The sequence below is a fragment of the Tamandua tetradactyla genome, chromosome 4, assembly GCF_023851605.1.
Source record: "Tamandua tetradactyla isolate mTamTet1 chromosome 4, mTamTet1.pri, whole genome shotgun sequence".
NCBI classification, from domain to species: Eukaryota; Metazoa; Chordata; class Mammalia; order Pilosa; family Myrmecophagidae; genus Tamandua; species Tamandua tetradactyla.
In genome coordinates, this window is record NC_135330.1 from 181,201,684 (window position 1) to 181,221,860 (window position 20,177).

At 34.2% G+C, this 20,177-nt stretch overlaps 1 protein-coding gene across 9 annotated transcripts in view; it reads left to right on the top strand.

The window, feature by feature from the left end:
* Positions 1 to 20,177, top strand: part of ARHGEF7 (Rho guanine nucleotide exchange factor 7) — a 267,744-nt gene that overhangs the window by 227,898 nt on the left and 19,669 nt on the right. For 7 of the 9 annotated variants that reach the window (XM_077158695.1, XM_077158687.1, XM_077158690.1 and 4 more), the window contains 8 exons: positions 541 to 600; positions 1,289 to 1,435; positions 2,767 to 2,853; positions 9,095 to 9,173; positions 9,375 to 9,514; positions 12,173 to 12,397; positions 15,028 to 15,121; positions 19,431 to 19,520. In XM_077158695.1, coding sequence (XP_077014810.1) covers positions 541 to 600; positions 1,289 to 1,435; positions 2,767 to 2,853; positions 9,095 to 9,173; positions 9,375 to 9,514; positions 12,173 to 12,397; positions 15,028 to 15,121; positions 19,431 to 19,520 — 922 coding nt within the window. The remainder of the gene's footprint in view (positions 1 to 540; positions 601 to 1,288; positions 1,436 to 2,766; positions 2,854 to 9,094; positions 9,174 to 9,374; positions 9,515 to 12,172; positions 12,398 to 15,027; positions 15,122 to 19,430; positions 19,521 to 20,177) is intronic. The other 2 variants (XM_077158691.1, XM_077158688.1) reach the window with 1 other exon arrangement.

The window sequence follows — 20,177 nt, forward strand, 5'->3', positions numbered from 1 at the left end:
CTTATTCTGTAATGGGGCAGATAGTGAATTTATTAGGCTTTACAGGCCATAATTGTTTCCTTTGCAACTACTCAGCTCTGTTGTTACAGTGTGAAAGCAGCCATAGACAAGAGGTAAAAGAATGGGTGTGAATGTATTCCAGTAAAACTTTATTTACAAAAGCAGGTATCAGTTTACTGCCCCTAGCTCTTGGCTATTCTATTTCACAACTTTTCCCTAAATCCATTGTATCCATAAGGTCTGAGATCATTGGCTCCATGATGATCCCCATACAGAATAAGAAGCAACACTTCTAATGTTAATAAGAAAGTAAGGGTGGGCCGGCCACGGTGGCTCAGCAGGCAAGGATGCTTGCCTGCCGTGCCAGAGGACCCGGGTTCGATTCCTGGTGCCTGCCCATGTAAAAAAAAAAAAAAAAAAAAAGAAAAAATAAGGGCATGTTAAAGCCTAAAAGGTATTGGAAAAGTTTCAAGCTTGTTGATTGCCTTTTTAAGACAAACTTTGTTTTGAAAACTAAGAGTGTACTTCTTTTATTCAAAGGATTATCATCCAGATCGACAAGATATTCAGAAATCCATGACTGCCTTTAAAAACCTTTCAGTAAGTGAATAAGCATATTTTTTTCCTCAGACATTAAGGCAAATGAATGTGGAAAAATTGTTTATCAACTGAAAAAGTTGATGAAAAATCTACTTTAGTGTAATTCAAGGTTTACTGAGTTGAAATAATAAATATGTATTAGGTGTTCCATGGCTAGTAAATTTTCATGCTTTACTGGACTATGGATGCAGAAGAATGAAAAGATAATTTTAAATAAAAAAATAATTGAGCATAAAATAATTCATGTTACAGCTACTTAAAAATGATTTAATCTCCTATTTTAATCTCCATCTGTAGCATCTTTAGTGATTGCGGTGTAAAACAGAATACTCGTGACTCCAATTTATGACTGTCATTTTGTCTTACCAAGTGTGGTTTTGAAATACGTGTCTTATTTATAGCTTGTTATACTTCTTGTGTTTTCATTTTGTATTTTATGTTGGTGGGCATTAATAAAGCCAGGAAAACAATATTTTTCTCAACTACTCTACATTTCTTCTGCTTTATATTTTTCCAAAATAGTGTTTAGCTGTTTGTTTTGCTTCTCTTGACTTGATTTCAGACTTGTGAATTAAGTAAATAGTGTGATAGATTATCTAAGAAGAAACAAGGTATAAAGCAATATGATTAAAACTCATGATTCTGCGATTTTCTGTCTCTTTTAACAACATTCTTCTGTATCACTCAGGCTCAGTGTCAAGAAGTACGGAAAAGGAAGGAGCTTGAGTTGCAGATCCTGACAGAGGCCATCCGGAACTGGGAGGGAGATGACATTAAAACCCTGGGCAATGTAGTTTACATGTCTCAGGTCATGATTCAGTGTGCAGGAAGTGAGGTAATGTAGTTCAGGAGTACACTGAATATGGATTATCTCACATCTTTGGAAAGTTTATACATAAACACCTGTGAAGGAAACACATTAAAAGAGCACCATGGGCATGCTGCTGAACTAACTTTGTTTTTATTTTAGTTTCTAAATTGTTTTCCCTAAAATTATTAATATGCTTTGGATAAAAATCAAGTTAAAAGTATCATTTAATTTGTATTAAATAAAATTTATCTTTTCTGAATGCTTTGTAAGATTGCTCAGTGGCAGTCAACAGTGCTTTAGAATATTATGTTTTCTTTTTCTTGTAATACAATATTTTAAGAGACTGTCAAATGATGACAAGTAAAATTTAATAGGAATTTTATCTTATAATTTATCTTCAGCCTTTTGTCCTTAACACCTAAGAAAGAGGCTTATGGTATAGTAAGGAGACTTAGAGCTGTTGACATCTTGATCATTTTAAATGCACCAATATCAGTTATAATCAAAAGTCCTTGTTAAATGAGCTAGTACATGGAAATTGCCCAACCTGGTACTTGACACTTGGGAAACTCTTATTAAGTGTCACACACTGGAAATGGTTGTTTAGTCTCCATATTTAAGTAAAATGTAATTTAAGTGTTTTATAAATGGAAAGATAATCATGGTATCCAGACAAGACTTCTAGAGTCCTATTTGAACCCATTTGAACAGAAATCTGTTTATACGAATGTCTTCCATGTAAATTATGCAGAATTTATGGGAGGGATGAAACTAGCATTGACTTGACATACCATGGAGTTTTAGGGAAGTGCCAGAAATTAATTGACCAAAATTGATTTTGGCATTTTATTCTATCCTTTAACTTGAGGGGTCCACCTATACTTACTCACACAAAGTTCTTTTTCTCTTTTATTTCTTAGCCACAAACAGAAAAATGTAGATATTACAGTTCATGGTGGAGCTGAATTCATTTAAACACTTATTATTTTAAGATGTTATGCAGACTCGTAACACAAAATGTTTCTTGTGAGTTCAGGATTTGTTAGTTTACTTTGTTAACCTTTTGTTTTGAAGATTTAGGTAAACCCATGTTTTCACCTGTATTTTAACACTCTCTCGTAATCATATATTAAGATTTAATATAGACTTTATCATAATTTTGTTTCTATTTGATTTAGCTAATAAAATTTGGTAGAGGGAAATTCCTAAGCAAGAAATGTATAATATATAATGTTCTTAGGACCAAGGATAAAGAAAGTATTGATGCACATATCTATAAGTATGTGCTAGCTCACATCTGTAAGTATATGCTATTTAAAAACTTATTTGGATTTGTTTGTTTGTTTTTAAATTAGGAAAAGAATGAAAGATATCTTCTCCTATTCCCAAATATTTTGCTAATGTTATCTGCCAGTCCTAGGATGAGTGGTTTTATCTATCAGGTAAATACATTTTTAAATGGTATTTTATTGTTTATTTTGGATCTGACAATCACTTTCAGACTTTGAGTTTTTGTGTTGTGTATAGTGTTACATAGTTAAGTATGTACACGCAGTTCCTATTTGTGTGTATTGATGTGACTGTAAATGTATTCTTGTTTTGCTTCTAAGCATAAAAGAAGGAAAGAAGTGTGAATGAATGTGTATAGATTGCTTATAAGGACACAGACTTCTGTGATGCGTGTTTATCTTTGCCACTGATTTAAGTCATCTCTTGCAAAGTGCCTAACTTCTCTGAGACTTAGTGTCCTGTTTTGCAAAATGCGTTTAACAAAGGTCTTATTGTGTAGGTTAAGTGGAATAGTGTAGGGTGAGATGTTTGATACATGGTATGGCACTGCACGAATATATTGGGCAGATGTAATTTGATGGAAATAGTAAATGATCATTTAAGCTATCTCCTACAGTGGCTGAACCATTTTATATCCCTACTGGCCATGAATGATTGTTCCTGTTTCTTCACATCCTTTTCAACTATTATCATTTTCTGTTTTTTAAATAGTAGCCATTCTTGTGGGTGTGAAATGGTCTCTTGTGGTTTTGATTCTAATTTCCCTAACAGCTAGTGATGTTGAGCATCTTTTCATGTGTATTTTTGTCATTTGAATATCCTCTTTGGAAAAATGTCTAATCGAGTCTTTTGCCCATTTTTAAATTGTGTTGTCTTTTAAAAATTATTTTTCTTTTTTATTTACTATTTGCATTGTGTTTTGATTGTTGAGTCATAGGATGTTTTTATATATTCTGGATCTCAAACCCTTAGCAGATATGTGGTTCCAGCTGTTTTCTCACATTGAGTAGGTATTTTTTAACTTTCATGACAAAGTCCTTGGAGGCCCAAAAGTTTTTAACTTTTGATGAGGTCCCATTTATCTATTTTTTCTTTCATTATTTGTGCATTGGGTGTAAAGTCTAAGAAACTATTGCCTAACATAAGGTTATGAAGGTGCTTCCCTACATTTTCTTCTAGGAATTTTATACTCCTGGTTCCTTTATTTAGGTCTTTGATCCCTTCTGATTTAATTTTGATATATGATATGAGAATAGAGGTCCTACTTCATTCTTTTGCCATATGGATATCCAATTCTCCCAGCACCATTTTTTGAAGAGATTGTTCTCCCCAGTTGAATGGTTTAGGCAGCCTTGTCAAAAATCATTTGGCCATAGACATGAAGATCTATTTCTGAACTCTCACTTCTATTCCATGGATCAATATGTCTCTCCCTTGCTAGTACCATGTTCTTTGACCACCGAAGTCAGGAAATGTGAGTCCTTTAACTTCATTCTTCTTTTTAAAGATGTTTTTGCCTTTAGGGGCACTTCCAAATAAATTTGATAATTGACTTTTCCGTGTCTGCAAAGTAGGCTGTTGGAAATTTGATTGCAATTGTACTGAATCCACAAATCATTTTGGGTAGAATAGACATCTTAACAATATTACGCCTTCCAATCCGTGAGTTTGCAATGTCCTTCTGTTTATTTACATCTTTGACTTCTTTTAGTAATGTTTTGTAGTTTTCTGTATATACGTCCTTTACAGCCTTGGTTAAATTTGTTCCTGGATATTTGATTCTTTTAGTTGTTATTGTAAATGAAGTTTTTCTCTTGATTTCTTCTTTGTATTGTCATTACTAGTGAATAGAAGCACTGCTGACTTTTGCATGTTGGTCTTGTACCCTGACACTTTGCTGAATTCTTTTATTAGCTCTAGTAGCTTTGTGGTAGATTTTTCGGGAAGATTTTCCCCTCTATTTTCCTTCTTTATGTTTCTTTTGTCCCAGTTTACTACTTTATATTTGCATGCCCATTATTAGGAAATAAACCTTTTTCTTGTTCAGTTGTGTTCTGACTCTTGTAGGAATTAAAGAATAGAGTTGTGTATTGAGGATGCATTATTGTTTGGTTTTGCATTTACTCTCTTAGGTACCTTTACTAAAGATCTTCATTTCTTTGCACTAGTCCAAGCTACTCTCCTGTCTTTTACTTTCAAACTACAGAACTCCCTTCAATAATTTTTGTAGGGCACATTTTTTGTTGATGAAACTCTAGGTTTCTGTTTGTCTGTAAGTATTTTAACCCGTACTCAGTTTTTGAAGGACAGTTTTGCCCGTAAAGAATTATTAACTGGCAGTTGTTCTCTCTCAGTATCTTAAATATTATTACACCACTGTCTTCTTACCTCTGTGGTTTCTGATGAGCAATCCAGCTCTTAGGCTTATTGATGATTCCTTCTAAGTGACAAATTGCTTTTCTCTTGCTGCTTTCAGAATTCTCTTTATCTCTGGCATTTGACAGTCGATGAGCGTGTGTGTGTGTGTCTCCTAGTAGGTCTGTTAGAGTTTATTCAGTTTGGAATACGTTGTGCTTCTTGAACAATTATATTTTTAGCTTTCATAACAGTTGGAAAATTGTTGGTCATTATTTCTTCAATTCTTCTTTCTATCCCTTTTCCCTTTTCTTCTCCTTTTGTGACTCCTATGTCACCCTGTCACTCGAATCTCTGAGACACTGCTCAATTTTTTCTATTTTTTTTCCTCTGTTTTTCTGACTGTATGATTTTGATTGTTCTTTCTTCTAGTTTGCTGATTCTTTCTTCTTCCTGTTCAAATTTGCTGTTGTTATGGTTGGCTTTGTGTTAAGCCTCTTCTTTGATACCTGGTCCAATTTATTTGGACTCTTAGAAGAGCCCAAGTTTAATAGATCAGGTTTTCTTAGCTTTTCTTCATCTCATTGTTACCCTTGATATGCAGTTCAATTTTTAAGATTGGACTTTTTGTGTTATTATTTCACATCCTGGAGAAAGCTTTCTTGCCTCTGTCCTTTCTCGGGCAGTCTTGATCTGTTCTGTTTTCATGCAGAATTCCACCCCACCCCCCCAGCTCCTGTGATTTGTTTAAGCTCCTGGGGACCCTTTTATATGGAACCCTCAGCAGTTTTATGTTCTTCCTCAGGTCTCTGTAGACTCATGTCCCTGTACCTGAATATGCATGGAATTCTAATTCGTTGCTGTAAGTCACTTTATAATCTTTTCCCCTGTGGAAGATGGGAAAGTTCTGGGCAACTGCCTCTGATCCCGAGCTTCAGAGGGGAAATGAAGAAGTTCACCAGGTTGGATAAGAAGTTTTATAGCTGATACTTTCCTTTTTCTTGCATTCATTATTTGTGGAGTCCTTCTCCAGTCTCTACCATCATCCAGAGTTCTAAGCAAGTGGAATTTGTCCTTTTATTTGCTAAATCTCAGGAGGATTTTATAGGTGGCATTTTATATTGCCGTGTTGATGACATCCCACTGTGGTATTTTTTTTTTTTTGATCATTTCAGTACTTTTCTTTGAGAAAATGTCAGAGATCCTATTTAAGAAGAAAATGAAAGGGACTTATTTGTTTTGTTTTGTTTTTCTACATTCATATATAATGGTGATATTAAGTAGTTTATATTTTTTCTGTATATACAGTAGATGCTCTTTGTAAGATTTCATTGCCTTTTTTCTGTGAAATTTTAGCAGTTAGTACCCTTCCCATCAGTTTTTAAAGGATTTGTCGATCACCAGATAATACTTTGACAAAATTCAGAACTTTGTTTTCTTTGATTTGCGTTTATGAAGAATATGATAGGTTGTTTTGCATTGCCTCAAAAAAGAGGAGTAAGTGGATCCTGAATGAAAAGTAGATATAACTTGATGGTACCTGCACAAAAGACTTTGGCTACTACCCAAAAAGGGGTTATGATTCCAAAAGAAGCACTTCTAAAATCTGTAAAGCAGATACATATAGAGATAGTCAGAAAAATAATGACTCTTAATTTGTAAAGCTACTACAGGGTTTTACTCCAGTACTGGTAGTTACATCTTTCCTAAAATACCCTGATGAATCTAAATCTGAATCCTTTTCATTCAGTACCATCTGGCTTAGTATTTTATAGCCTAGCCCCAAGAATCTCATTCCATTCTTTAGAGTTTAAACCTAACAAAGGAGTGTCTGTGTGGTTGGCTCACAGTCTCTGTAGACTCATGTCCCTGTACCTGAAAGGGTCCTGCTGTCTTGTAAACCTAAGGGAAAAGAGATTGCCATTTGGGATAAACACAAGACTGGTGGACATACGGGATTTGTCCTTAATGTTACTACAGATATGCCACTGAAAACATCATACTACCAATAGGACCTATTTATCATTAGTATTTGTTCTAGTTTGCTAGCTGCCAGAATGCAAAATACCAGAAACAGAAAGGCATTTAAAAAGGGGAATTTAATAAATTGCTAGTTTATAGTTCTAAGACTGAGAAAATGTCCCAATTAAAACAAGTCTATAGAAATGTCCAATCAGAGGCATCCAGGGAAAGATACCTTGGTTCAAGAAGACTGATAGAGTTCACGGTTTCTCTCTCAAGTGGAGGGGCACATGGTAAACACAATCAGAGTTTTGCTTTCATCTGGAAGTGTACATGGTGAACACAGTGTCATCTGCTAGCTTCTTCTCCTGGCTTCCTGTTTCATAAAGCTCCCCGGGAGGCATTTTTCTTCTTCATCTCCAAAGGTTGCTGGCTGGTGGACTCTGCTTCTCGTGGCTGTGTTGTTCTGCTCTGCTGTCTCTGAATCTCCCATTCTCCAAAATGTTTCCTCTTTTATAGGACTGCAATAAACCAATCAAGACCCACCCAGATGGGTGGAGACATGTCATCACCTAATCCAGTTTAACAACCACTCTTGACTTGACTAAATCACATCATCCAGGGAGATGATCTGATTACAGTTTCAAACATACAGTATTGACTAGGGATTATTCTACCTTTATGAAATTGGATTTTGATTAAAACATGACTTTTCTAGGGGGCATACTTCCTTTCAAACCAGCACAGTATTCATTTTTTTCTACTCTAACGTATAGTTCTTAAAGAACACTGGCTTTAAGTTAAATCCAAAAATTTTAAATCCAACCACAACAACAATATATTATACACTAAGATTTTAAGGTACACTGGGTTAAATACAGGCACAGTTTTGTTTTCTGTAGAACTTCTCAAAGCTACTAAAATACTTATGAGCGTTATGAAGAATGTAAAGGGATATATATATATATATATATATATATATATATAGCATTTTTCAAATAAATTTGAATACAGAAATATCAAGAAGTAGTAGTTCACATGTCTAATGTTCTACCTATCATACTTTAGTACAGGATTTCTCAACCTCTGTAGTGTTGAGATTTGGACTTGTTAATTCTTTGTTTAGACTGGAGCATGGGGGCTGCCCTGTCCGTTCATTGTAGAATGGTGTAGCAGCACCCCAGCCTCTACCCACTAGATGTGAGGGACACCTGTTTACCCCATTGGGAATCACTGCTTATTAGTAAATGTTGATATAGAGTCCTTTTCCTCAGCTAACTAATTGCTCCATAGGCAACTTGGTCCAGAAAATCCAGTCTTTTCTTAATGACTTGGTTGGGTACCATGTATCATAGTTTAAATGAACCAGGCTAAGTTACTTTTTTTTTTTCAATTTTGCTTTCTTTTTATCAGTTTGATTACCTTTTCTTATATCTCTCCATTAATGTTTTTATTCCATGTATCAGTTAAAGATTTCTTTCTTTTTCAGATAAGACTTGTTTGCCTACCATTTTTTGGTTTGTTTGTTTGTTTGTTGTTTTTTCCATTATGTGCCATATTTAGCACAATTACTTATTTTCCATTTGGTGGACTACAAAATATAATTGTTATACCTTTCCTGTTATTGCTCCAATTTTCCACCTTAACTTTTGCCTCCAGACTTGAAACTTCTGTATTCCCTTAGGAGGCAAATATGTTCTTCCTTTCAATAAAGCAAACATTTAAAATAGCTGCTGTAGGTTTTAGCATCCTTTTTTTTTTTTTTTTAGGTAATGTATAATATTTTTGCGTCCCAGTGTTTATGTTTAGAGTAACTCATCAGACGAAATTTGTTTTTGTTCTGATTTGCTCTTGTTTTTTTCTTTTTGCCAATTCAGTTTCTTGATTATAGTATTATGATTTCTTGTTCGAGATAGAGATTTCTGTCTTATACGTGCATCTATTACAAAGAAAGTGTTTTTGGTTTAAGAATATAATTCTCTACCATTTCTAAAATCATACATTATTTTAATACTGTATCTTTATTAGAAAAACACTAATTGTTTTTTGTGGGTGGGGGTTTGTTCTTTTTTTTAGGGAAAGCTACCAACGACAGGAATGACAATCGCAAAGCTTGAGGAAAGTGAAAATCATAAAAATGCATTTGAAATATCAGGTGACAGGCACAGACTTTTGTAAATGCTATCTATTACTGTGATGAGAGTTGGATTCCTTTGTTTGCACATTCTTAAAGTTTTCAGAGGGCTAATATTTAAGTATTATTGAATTATATTCTGGGTTTGTGTATGTATATATGCATGTGCATGATTTTTTACCTGTTTTTCCATTTTAGTGTCTTACTTGTTATCTCTTCTAGGGAACATGATTGAGCGAATATTAGTGTCGTGCAACAACCAGCAGGATCTACATGAATGGGTGGATCATCTACAGAAGCAAACTAAAGTCACATCAATTGGAAATCCCACTATTAAGCCTCATTCTGTGCCATCACATACTGTAAGGACTCATGTGCTTTCCATCTTCCAAACTCTAAACATTATCAGCCTTTGGCTGAGTTGACAGGAAATGATTATGTACTTTAAAGCAGATTTAGTATGTGGGTCAGTAATGCAAAATATTTACTTCACTTTTTTTCTGCAGATATTTGCTTCATATCCATCTAATGTGAATAGCTTTACAATGATCATTATTGCAAAACTGTTCTAATATTGTGTGTACTCAAACACAGTTCAATGAAACTTAGATAAGAAACTGCTTCTCTTGTTAAGAGTAAGCATAAAAGACTAACTTAAGAGCATTTTCACCAAAACTACCAAGAGCCACCAGTCCAAAAATTATTTTTTCTCAGAATTTTAACTGTATTTGTATGTTTCATAAAAAAAAACAAAAATATATAAGTATGATGATTAAAAAAGGTCATTCATGTTGATAGTATTAAAATGTGATTTTTGACTCATTGTTTTGATTTTAGGAAATTCATTTTTCATGTATTTCAACAGCTCTTTGATATTTTAGATACTGATAGCATTTCAAAATAGATTAACACCGAAGTTCTAGTGTTTAAAATCTCTGGTGTTTTATGCTTAAGATACTGGTATTGATTATTTTAACATTGATTTTATTTATCAGGTAATATTTTTCAAATGGCAGAAATCTCTTAAAATTGATCATGTTTACAAAAACAGTTTTAGTTTGTACATTTGTCTCACATCCATATAAGGTTTTTGTTTTTAATAGGGCATTTTCTGCATGCAAGTTCAATTTTCCATTCATTATCTTTCAAATTAAAAGTTTTAGCTTAATAAGGGTGGAGCATTTCATAGGAACTCATTTTTCTGCATGATTTTTCTGGAAACCTACAATTGTTCTAAAAAAAAATAGGTAATGCTAAAAAAAAATTTTAGCTCAAGAAAGGTCACTGTGATGTAACAATTTGATCAGTTTCATTGTGCCACTCAAATTAAAGTTTCATTTAATCTTTAATTTGAACATTAAAACTATTCATTTGCTTTAGCTAACATTTCATTTTGAGTGGCTATGCCTTTTATAACTTCTCCTTCCTTTCAAATATACTTAGCTTTCATGGAACTAAATTTATTCTAAGGACATATATATAATATGTGTGTATTTCTAAAGCAAAATGGAAGCACATTCTCAGTAATAGCCTGAAGCTAAACTTTATAAAATTTTCACCAAGTAAAACTTTGCTCTGTGTTTGAAACTTGGTGTCTTAGTATTTCTTTTGCCACTTAGTGGCAAGGAAAATATTCCTTCAACAGATAATTACAAGTCCCCACTGTATTCAAGGTACAATTCTTCACGTGCAAACTTTTGAAATGTTCTACATTCTTCCTAGAGAGTCTTCTTAGGGAGTTGTGAGCTATCTTTGTGATCTGTATCCAGGGTTAATGATATTCTAATTTAGCATAAAGCATAATCTCTTTTGGTTTTTAGAAGCAAACATTATGTATTACAGTATTACTGCTAACAGGAGTGTTTTGCATATTTTTTTCTTTCTCTGAATTACTTGAAAATTATTTTGTTGTCATTGTTGTAGTATGTTATGAGTCTCATGCACACTCTCATCCCTTTTGCTATTGCACCACGGACCAGCCTGTGATTATTTGTAGTTTTCGTAGAAAGTTAAATGCTCACATTCCTGCATACCACGACATTAGCCAGTGTATGGGCTTCCCTTTATACGTGTTCGGTTCTTTAGAAAGGGACCTTACCTCACCTGGTTAGTTTGCATAACCCTTCAACTCATTCTCCCGTTCAGTATACCCTACTGTTATTGGCTTGGAGGTCATTAGTTAATTTTGAGTGTTACTTTTTTTTTTTAATATTTGTTTAATATTTCATCTTTTAACTCTAAGTGTATTAGAATATTTTTGGCTTTCCCAGGAATATAAACCCCACCAACAATTTCTTTCTCTGAGAAATAGGATTTTGGATAACCTTGTGTTGATTAAAGCTGATTTTTCTAAGAAAATGTTTTATCCCGGGATTGGCCAACTTTTTCTGTAAAGAGCCAAATATTTTTGGCTTTATGGGCCACATGGTTTCTGTTGCAGTGTACTTTGTTTTTGTAACATGAAAGCAATCGTAGATACTAAAAGGATTGGGTGTGACTGTGTGCCAATAAATTATTTTATTTCGAAACAAGGCAGGGCTGACTCATATCATCAGCCAGTGAATGATGTGTCTTGAAAGAAAAATTACCCTCACCCTTGGCCACATTCTCAGTAAAGAAATGTTTGTTCTTTTATAAAATACTGATTTTTATACTAAATGAAATACTTTTTTCCAAGTGGTACTCCCATGGCAAATTAAGAGATGGCTTTTAGAATATTTAGGATTTTAGATACTCAGTTTTAGTGCTGCTCATTATTGATAGAAGAAGCTTGAGCAAAACAGTGCAAGGAGGTCTTTGCTTAGCCCAGATATGCCACAGCTGACTGTGTTTGACCCAAGAAGCTGATTGTTTAAAGTCAGAGACTCAAAAGAAATGATAACAATTTGCGGGTTATTTTACTAAGAGTGTTTTTTAAAAACTGGATTCTATCTATTTGATCAAAGTTCCTCTTAGAGCAAATGCGTTAGTGTCTTATGTTTTGTTTCTTCTGTTTTCTCAAACTTCTTTGCACTTGGCAGCTTCCTTCCCATCCAATCACACCATCCAGCAAACATTCAGACAGCAAACCAGTGCCACTGACTCCTGCATACCACACGCTCCCACACCCTTCACATCATGGGACTCCACATACCACCATTAATTGGGGACCATTGGAACCTCCTAAAACTCCCAAACCTTGGAGCCTGAGCTGCCTGCGACCTGCACCTCCTCTACGGCCTTCAGCTGCTCTCTGTTACAAAGAGGTGAGGTCCTTTGACCGTTCAGATAGCCACTGTAAAGTATGGCATAAAAGAAGCATAATTTAAAATCTGGGTGTGATAAATTGGTCATTCTTTACTTCACCCCATTTTTTTTCATTTCAATAAATTAGAAATATTGACAATCCAATATTTCTATCCGTGACATAAAAAATACAGTTTAGCTTCTTCAGAACTGTGCAGAAGGGGTCTGCCTTCATTCTTTGATTTGTCATTCCTTTCTGCTATTTAAAGACTTGAGAAACCCACAAGTACATCCACTTAGAAAGGGAATGTGTAGTATTGAATCCGTTCTGTGCACTTTCACAGAGGGCCCTTAATTAAGCAGGAGAAGCCTGTATTCACCCGAGGGATGCTGCTTCTGAGAGCTTTCCTTAATTTTTGCTGAGCTGAGGAGTAAGAACTAGAAAAAAATCTTTACATGGGCTTCCTCTTTGCCTTTTGCTGAGCTTGAACTTATTTTGAACTTACAGTTAGTGAAGGAGTGTCACTTTATTTCTGTATGCTATTCTTTTGTTCCTTTCTTTAAGATCTTCCTGTCCAGGAACCCTCTGTTTTCTCACCAGAAACTATTTGAGATGAAGAAAGCATTTACAAATAAAAATGGAAAAAAAAATTAGGAAACTTTCCTCTTTGATGTGTAAGAAATATAAAACACTCTTCTTGTTCTTCTCCGTTCTAATTCAGTATTTTATATACACTTTGTGCAGTTAAAATACGATTCTTATCCATGAATAAGTATTAGGAGTTTCGTACACTTAAACCTAAGTCTGCTTTTGATGAGGAAAGGAAGTGTCTTGAAAAATGTATTCTGAGAATTATTCAGATTTTTATTGGATAGATGTGGCATGTCTCCATTTGAGAAATTTGATAATAGAATGATAAGTGTGTTGAAGCATTGTTGCCTGGTATCAAGTTTCTGTGTCCAGTTGGGGACCATATTTGTAAAGGAAAACAGAGCACACCCTCTGGCAGCACTAGGTAGTTTAAGACCCATAGAAAAAATGCTACATAAGAAATTATAATCAATCCTTTATAATTTTTTTGTTCTTAATGAGGTTTGTTTTTTGTGACATATCTCTTTCTGATAACCATAATATGCCTTTGTCAAGAATTTTTTTGTGTGTGTGTGTCAAGAATTTTTTATGATGGGCAGTTACTTAGAGAATGTTGATGGTCTTTATTGTATAGCTTATTGCTTACAGTCCAAATGATAAGTGAGATAATATAGGCAAGAAATTGTGGAAATTTAACTACTGGGGCAGAAAATTGAGTTAAAACTGTCAAGTTTATATCAAGTAAGTAAGGTAGCAAGGAATTTAAAAACAAAAAGTAAAGAAGTAGAAAGAGAGAGAAAGCTATTAAGGAAAACAAAAATTTTTATTTTTTATAAATCTGGCTATAATTGTTTTGCTGAATTCCGGTTTGGTAATTATTGTCCAATAAAATTACTGAGAACTTTTAAGACATTACATTCTAATCAAACAGAAGGGCATTTATTTATTCCTTGCAAATATTTATCTCTGTTAGTCTTGAATTAGAGAAGCTAATTTATTTTTAGGCTCTCTAGCTATAGAGCACATATTGTATATATTTCTTCTGGAACTGATTTCTGCTGTATTTCTAAGAGTGCTATATTTTCTCATTTCTACAGAAAAAGAAAATTTAAGAGATAACTTACTTTAAACATCAGGCTTTTTTCACTGTATCCAGTTTGATTCATCCTACAGCACAGCTCATCTTCTGAATCTTAATTTCTCATTTTAAGATTTAGAAATGGTTTATGTAAAATTTGAGTGATGCAGAAGTTAACCTTTTTTATGTCATTATTTAATATATGCATGATAATTGACATTTTCATAACTCCCCTCTTCCTTCTTCCCCCATTAGACTTTCTCTTTGCTTATTTAGTTTTATACTTTTCTCTTCTGCACCTTTTAAAAAGATGTCTTATATTAAAAAGGTAAGGGGTAGACCATTTTATTTTTAAACATAACTCTAAATTTGCATGAACATACCATATATTGGAAAAACCATTGCCAAAACTCTGTTGCCATATTCGCCTGCTAATTAACTGATTGCTTATATCCTTTTCTTTTCCAGTGAGGCTTCACATATTTTCTTAAAGGAATCAGTTTATACTTCCTTTTCTTTAAAAATAGCCTTAGTTTCCTCATCTGTTTCTAGATATATCAGATGTGTCCACTTCTCCAAAATTAACAGACCTTCCCTGTCCCCTGGGAGTATGTACGGCTCTCTTTGTGTATACATAATGCCATGCCAGTTTTTAATTCCATCCAAACTCTGCCAGCCAACGCAACTTTAGTATTTGTTGTTACAATGCTAATGAGATCCAAATAACACAAATGAATTTGTTTTATCAGAGTCTGGAAGAAATATTAACCAAGAACTAAAGCTGAAAATGGCTTATTCGTTTTAAATTAATGTTCAGCAGCTGACAAAAATCAGATTATAATGAGAAAAGTAGGATGCTCTTAACAGGGCCGTAGTACTTTAACATTTCATACCTTACAGCACTCCTTAGTGATATATGTGTAAAAATTAGTAGCTTTGAAGTATTTCAGCAATCTTTTCTTTCCTTTTTATTTCTCTAGGATCTTAGTAAGAGTCCCAAAACCATGAAAAAACTGCTACCTAAGCGCAAACCTGAACGGAAACCTTCTGATGAGGAGTTTGCATTAAGGAAAAGTAAGTAAATAGGAATGAAAAAATACATGTTTCTTTGTCATGAAGGCCAAAGTTTTTATAGAATGGAGAAATTACTGATAGCTTTTCAAAGACTTCAGACAAAGGTCAGGGTTCTGAACCTTAGTTTCACTTATAAGGATAATACATTAGGATATGTGACAATTGTTTGGACTTGTGGCAATGATGGAAACAAACCATCTTGGCATTAACACAAGCAAGCAGATGATCACAGAAATGTCTAAATGTTAATGACAAAAGATGGGCATGTATTTTCCCTTAATAAAATTGGTTACAATCTTATAGTGCATATTTTGATTCCATCATATTTTAAGGACCAAAAGAACATATTAACTTTGAATTACCTCTGTTTCATCTGTGAAGCTAAGCCAGTTGTAGTTAAGACCTGGGGATCTCACCTACTGTTCCTCTCAGTTCATAAAAATTCTACCTCCACTTTCATATGCCATGATTTCCTGAAGCTTTTCCTAAGTCCACTGACTGAATGTGACTTGTTCTTTTTAGACCTCACCCACATTATTGCTGTCTCTTTTTTATTGTACTTATTTATACACTTATACAGTCTCCACTTCTCAAGTATAAATGTCTTAAAAACTGAAAGCTTTATCTAACTGAGCTCTGGATTTCTAATACAGACTCTCATAGTAAACACCTTACACACATTTGGTGCTCAGTTGATACCTATTGATTAACTAGAACTGATTTTAGAAACAAGTAATTAGAAAGACTCACTACTTCTCCCCACTGTTCCATTTTTTTCCCTGTGTCTAGACAGTTTCCTGAGAGTGACAGTCAGGAAACAATACCAGATGTTAAGTTTAAAAGATTGCTATACTATGTTCAGCAGTAAATGTGAACACTTGAGATAGGTAGATAGTCAAGCCAAGAAAGACAATGGAGCCAGTCTTTAGAGAAGTTGTCAAGGTCTGTCTTAAAACTATCTCCCTACTGCTAGATCATTTTCTCTGTCTTCCCTGTTTCTGCAACTCCTCATTCTCCAACTAGCATCAATCTCAAAACTTAAAGATAACAAATGTGGTAAACTCAACTTCTGTCAAAGAGAAAACTGCTAGTTTTAATTTCAATAAAGGCACTATACCAAAGCTAAATATCATTAATAGGGGGATATAAGTGTTATGGGATTTTTTTTTTCTGGGAGAAATGAGAATGCTCTTTTACTGGCAGTGGTAGTGAATATATAACTATTTGATTGTTCCAAGGGCCATTTATTGTACACTTAGGATGGATTGTATGGTGTTTGAATAAAACTATTTGAAAAAGAAAAGGAATGGAGGGGGATAAAGGGTCTGGGATGTTTTAGGTTTTCTTATTTTTTTTATTTCTTTTCTGGAGTGGTGAAAATGTTCTAAAATTGATCATGGTAATTAATGCACAACTGTGAAATGATTCTGTAAACTATTCATTGTGTACATCCATGCACTAGGATGGTGTATGACTATATCTCAATAAAATTGGACTAAAAAAAGAAAATGCATCTTCATGTAGAATAAAAGGAATTTCATATAAATGATTTGTATGTATGTAAAGATGATATAAGTAGTACCTTGTACATGATAATTGCTTAGTAAACTTTTGTTCCTGTGAGTCATATTATAATTTCTTAAGGTATTTTAACTTTCTGCTTAAACAATGGGAAATTATTGGCTCTTCATTTTGAGGGTAGGAGTAGTTTAAAATTGAGGCAATAGCAAGGTGATACTTTTTCCCCGAAGACTGGAATGTTCGGGGACTGGCTCCCAGAGATTCTTGGCCCTTAGCTTTTCTGTCACATGGCAGCATCTTATTTCTCTTCCCTTTTCTGTTGACTTCCAGCTTCTGACTGCTCCCCGTGGCTTCTCTCTCTAAGTCACATTTTCTTTTGCCTATAAGGACTTTAGCCGTGTTGGATCTTGGCCCACCCTCATTCAGTTTGAGCACCCTTTAGTAACATCTTCAAAATTCCTATTTGCAATGCACAGGGCCAGCTGTTGGGACCTGACCAGGCTTTTTGTGGGGGGCATGATTCAGTCCCCAACAACCTTTATTACATTCAGAATCTAGAGATTTTTCCAATTCATGGTACATTCTGTACCATTTAGAAAATGTATGTTTTCTTTGTGTTAATTTACTTTGATCTAACCTTTGTGATGAAAGGTAGATCAGTAATGACAGTTTAAAACTGAACACATCTCCTGGAAGTTAGTACCGGCTTACTGGCTTTCTAATGTTTTCCCTGTTGTATGATGCACATTTTGTTTGAAAATAGCAATCAGGTTGTATCAGTCCTATAGATAATCATTCATAAAGAGCCAATTGGCAAAGAGGGAAAGACCTATCTGAGGAAATTACTTTGCATCTTGTCCTGATATTATACTACTTTACTCCTTAAAGGGGTAGCTTTTAGTATGGGAAACCTCTTAAATGATTAGTTCAGTTAGTAAAATTTAAGTCGTTTACTTTATAGCTCTTAAACTTGATACTGTAATTTATTTTCTAGTAGTGAATATTTAATTTGCTTTGTATCTATTTGTATTGGTCTGCAAGCTGCCAGAATGCGATATACCAGAACTGGAACAGCTTTTAAAAAGGGAAATTTAGTAAGTTTCAAGTTTACAGTTCTAAGCCTATAAAATTGTCCAAACAAGGCATCCAGAGAAAGATACCTTAATTCAAGTAAGACTGATGGGCCCAGAACACCTCTGTCAGTTTGGTAGTCACATAGCTGGCATCTTTTGGTCCCTTGCTCCTGGGCTCTCTTGCCTTCAGCCTCTGTTCCTCTTTGGGGTTCTCGCTTTACGTCTCCAGGGCTGGCTTTCATCTCTTGGCTTCCCTGGGCTCTCTTCAGGTTCTGGCCTGCTTAACATCTCAGGGCAGTGACTGCTGGGCTCCAGACGTCATCTAGCATCCGTGTCTTTATTCTCCAAGTGTCGGCCTCTGTATCACCTCTGGGCTCTGTTGGCTCTGAGGCTTCTTGTCATTTCTTTCTGCTCTGTCTGCTCTGAGCTTGCTCCAAAATGTTTCCTCTCTTAAAGACTCCAATAAACTAATCAGCGCCTACCTATCATGAGTGGAGTTACATCTCCATCTAATCAAAAGGCCACACAAAATTGAGAGTGTCACATCTCCGTGGAGATAATCTAATCAAAGCGTCAAAACTACAGTGTTGAATCAGAATTAAAAGAAAGGGGTGCTCCCACAAGATTTGGTCAGGCTTAAAATAGTGCTTTTCTGGGGTATATAATATTTTCAAACTGGCGCAATATTTTACTATCTTAAAATTATATTGAGACTTAATTTTTATTTCTTTTGTTTTTGAGGCTTAATTATTAAACAGCTATAAATATTTTAGCCTTTCTATATTTTTATTAGCATAGGTGAGCTTTTAAAAAATATATCCAGGTAATATCTTAGAAAATATAAAAACTTCCATTCTAAATCATATAAGTACAGTAGTATATAAAATATTTACTGAGCACCGAACTGTGTGTGAGGCACTGTACCTAAGTACTAATACTATTAGATCCTGTGAGTCCATTCCCAGGGACTCTGAACTCTGGATATAAATGAAGGCCAATCCATGGTTTAAGAAAGTGTTCTTAAAGTATTCACCTTCAGGCTCCAGGTTGGGCCTTATAAATTTTTGATACTACTGTCAAGAGTTTTGGTGGTGATTTTTAGTTGTTAGTGTGTTTTTTCTTAGATTAATTTCCTGTTAGAAATCTATGAGTCAGAGGGAATGGCATTTTAAAGGCCTTCAACCAATATGGTCAAATTGCCTTTCTGGAGGGTTGTACCTTTTTTCACTCCTCTCAGCCTGTTTAAGACTTCTCCTTTCCCTGTATCTACATCAGCTTTGAGAAAATTGGTCTTTTCTATTTTTGTCAGGCTGATATGTGAAAAGTGATACTTTCTTTTAATTTGCATATCTTTGTTAGGGAGAATGAGCATGTTTTCTTATTGTCTATATTCTTTTAAACTGCTTTTTTCCTATCCCTTGCCCTTTTTCAATTTAGAGATAGGGGATGTTGTTTTTCTTACAGATTAATAAGATGACCTTTATGTAATTAGGGTATTAACCCTTTGCTAGATATATTGCTGATAGAAAATACTTTTCAAAAACTAAAAATCTTTTGAATGTAACTTTTTTCTTAGTATTTGGTAAACAGTTATTTCTTAGAAGATATTACCTTAATTGTCATCAATTTTGGTTGAATTGATGATTTTACATTTATCTAATGTACCAATTATTTTTAGTTAAATTTTTAAATATTGTACCTTTCTTTTTTGACAGGTACAGCTGCTCTGGAAGAAGATGCTCAGATTCTAAAAGTTATTGAAGCTTACTGCACAAGTGCCAAAACTCGACAAACACTCAATTCAAGTAAGTTTTATTTCACTATAATGTAATAAAAACTGTAGCGGGTTTTTTGTTTTGTTTAAATTAATCTAAAATTAATTGCTTGGTTGGATCCTCCTAGCTCATTCATGCATCTGAACTGTTTTTAGTGAGTCATGTTTCATTGGTAGCAAGTAACAGAAGTACTTGAGCCTGAAGCCATTGAATCACGTTAAAAGGAGCTGAGCTATCAGTGAAATAACTGTGATTTTTTGTATAACACTGTACTGGGAAATATCAAGTATAAGGTACTGCCAGAATTTATAAAATTTTCTTTTGCTCGAAGAAGGTGTGTCTGGAAGGTTAATTCTGTTAAACTTTTAGTATAGTATTGGAATTATTTTTTTCCACTTTTTTTATTGTTCAGTATAAATACGTACAAAGAAAAGAAAGAAGAAACAATGATTTTCAAAGTACACTTCAACCAGTAGTTACAGAACCAATTTTAGAGTTTGTTATGGGTTACCTTTCCACTATTTCAGAGTTTTCCTTCTAGCTGCTCCAAAACACTGGAGGCTAGAAGAATTTTTTTTCTTTTTTGTAAAAAATAACATATATACAAAAAAGCAATTAATTTCAAAGCACATCATAATAATTAGTTGTAGAACAGATTTCAGAGTTTGGCATGGGTTACAGTTCCAC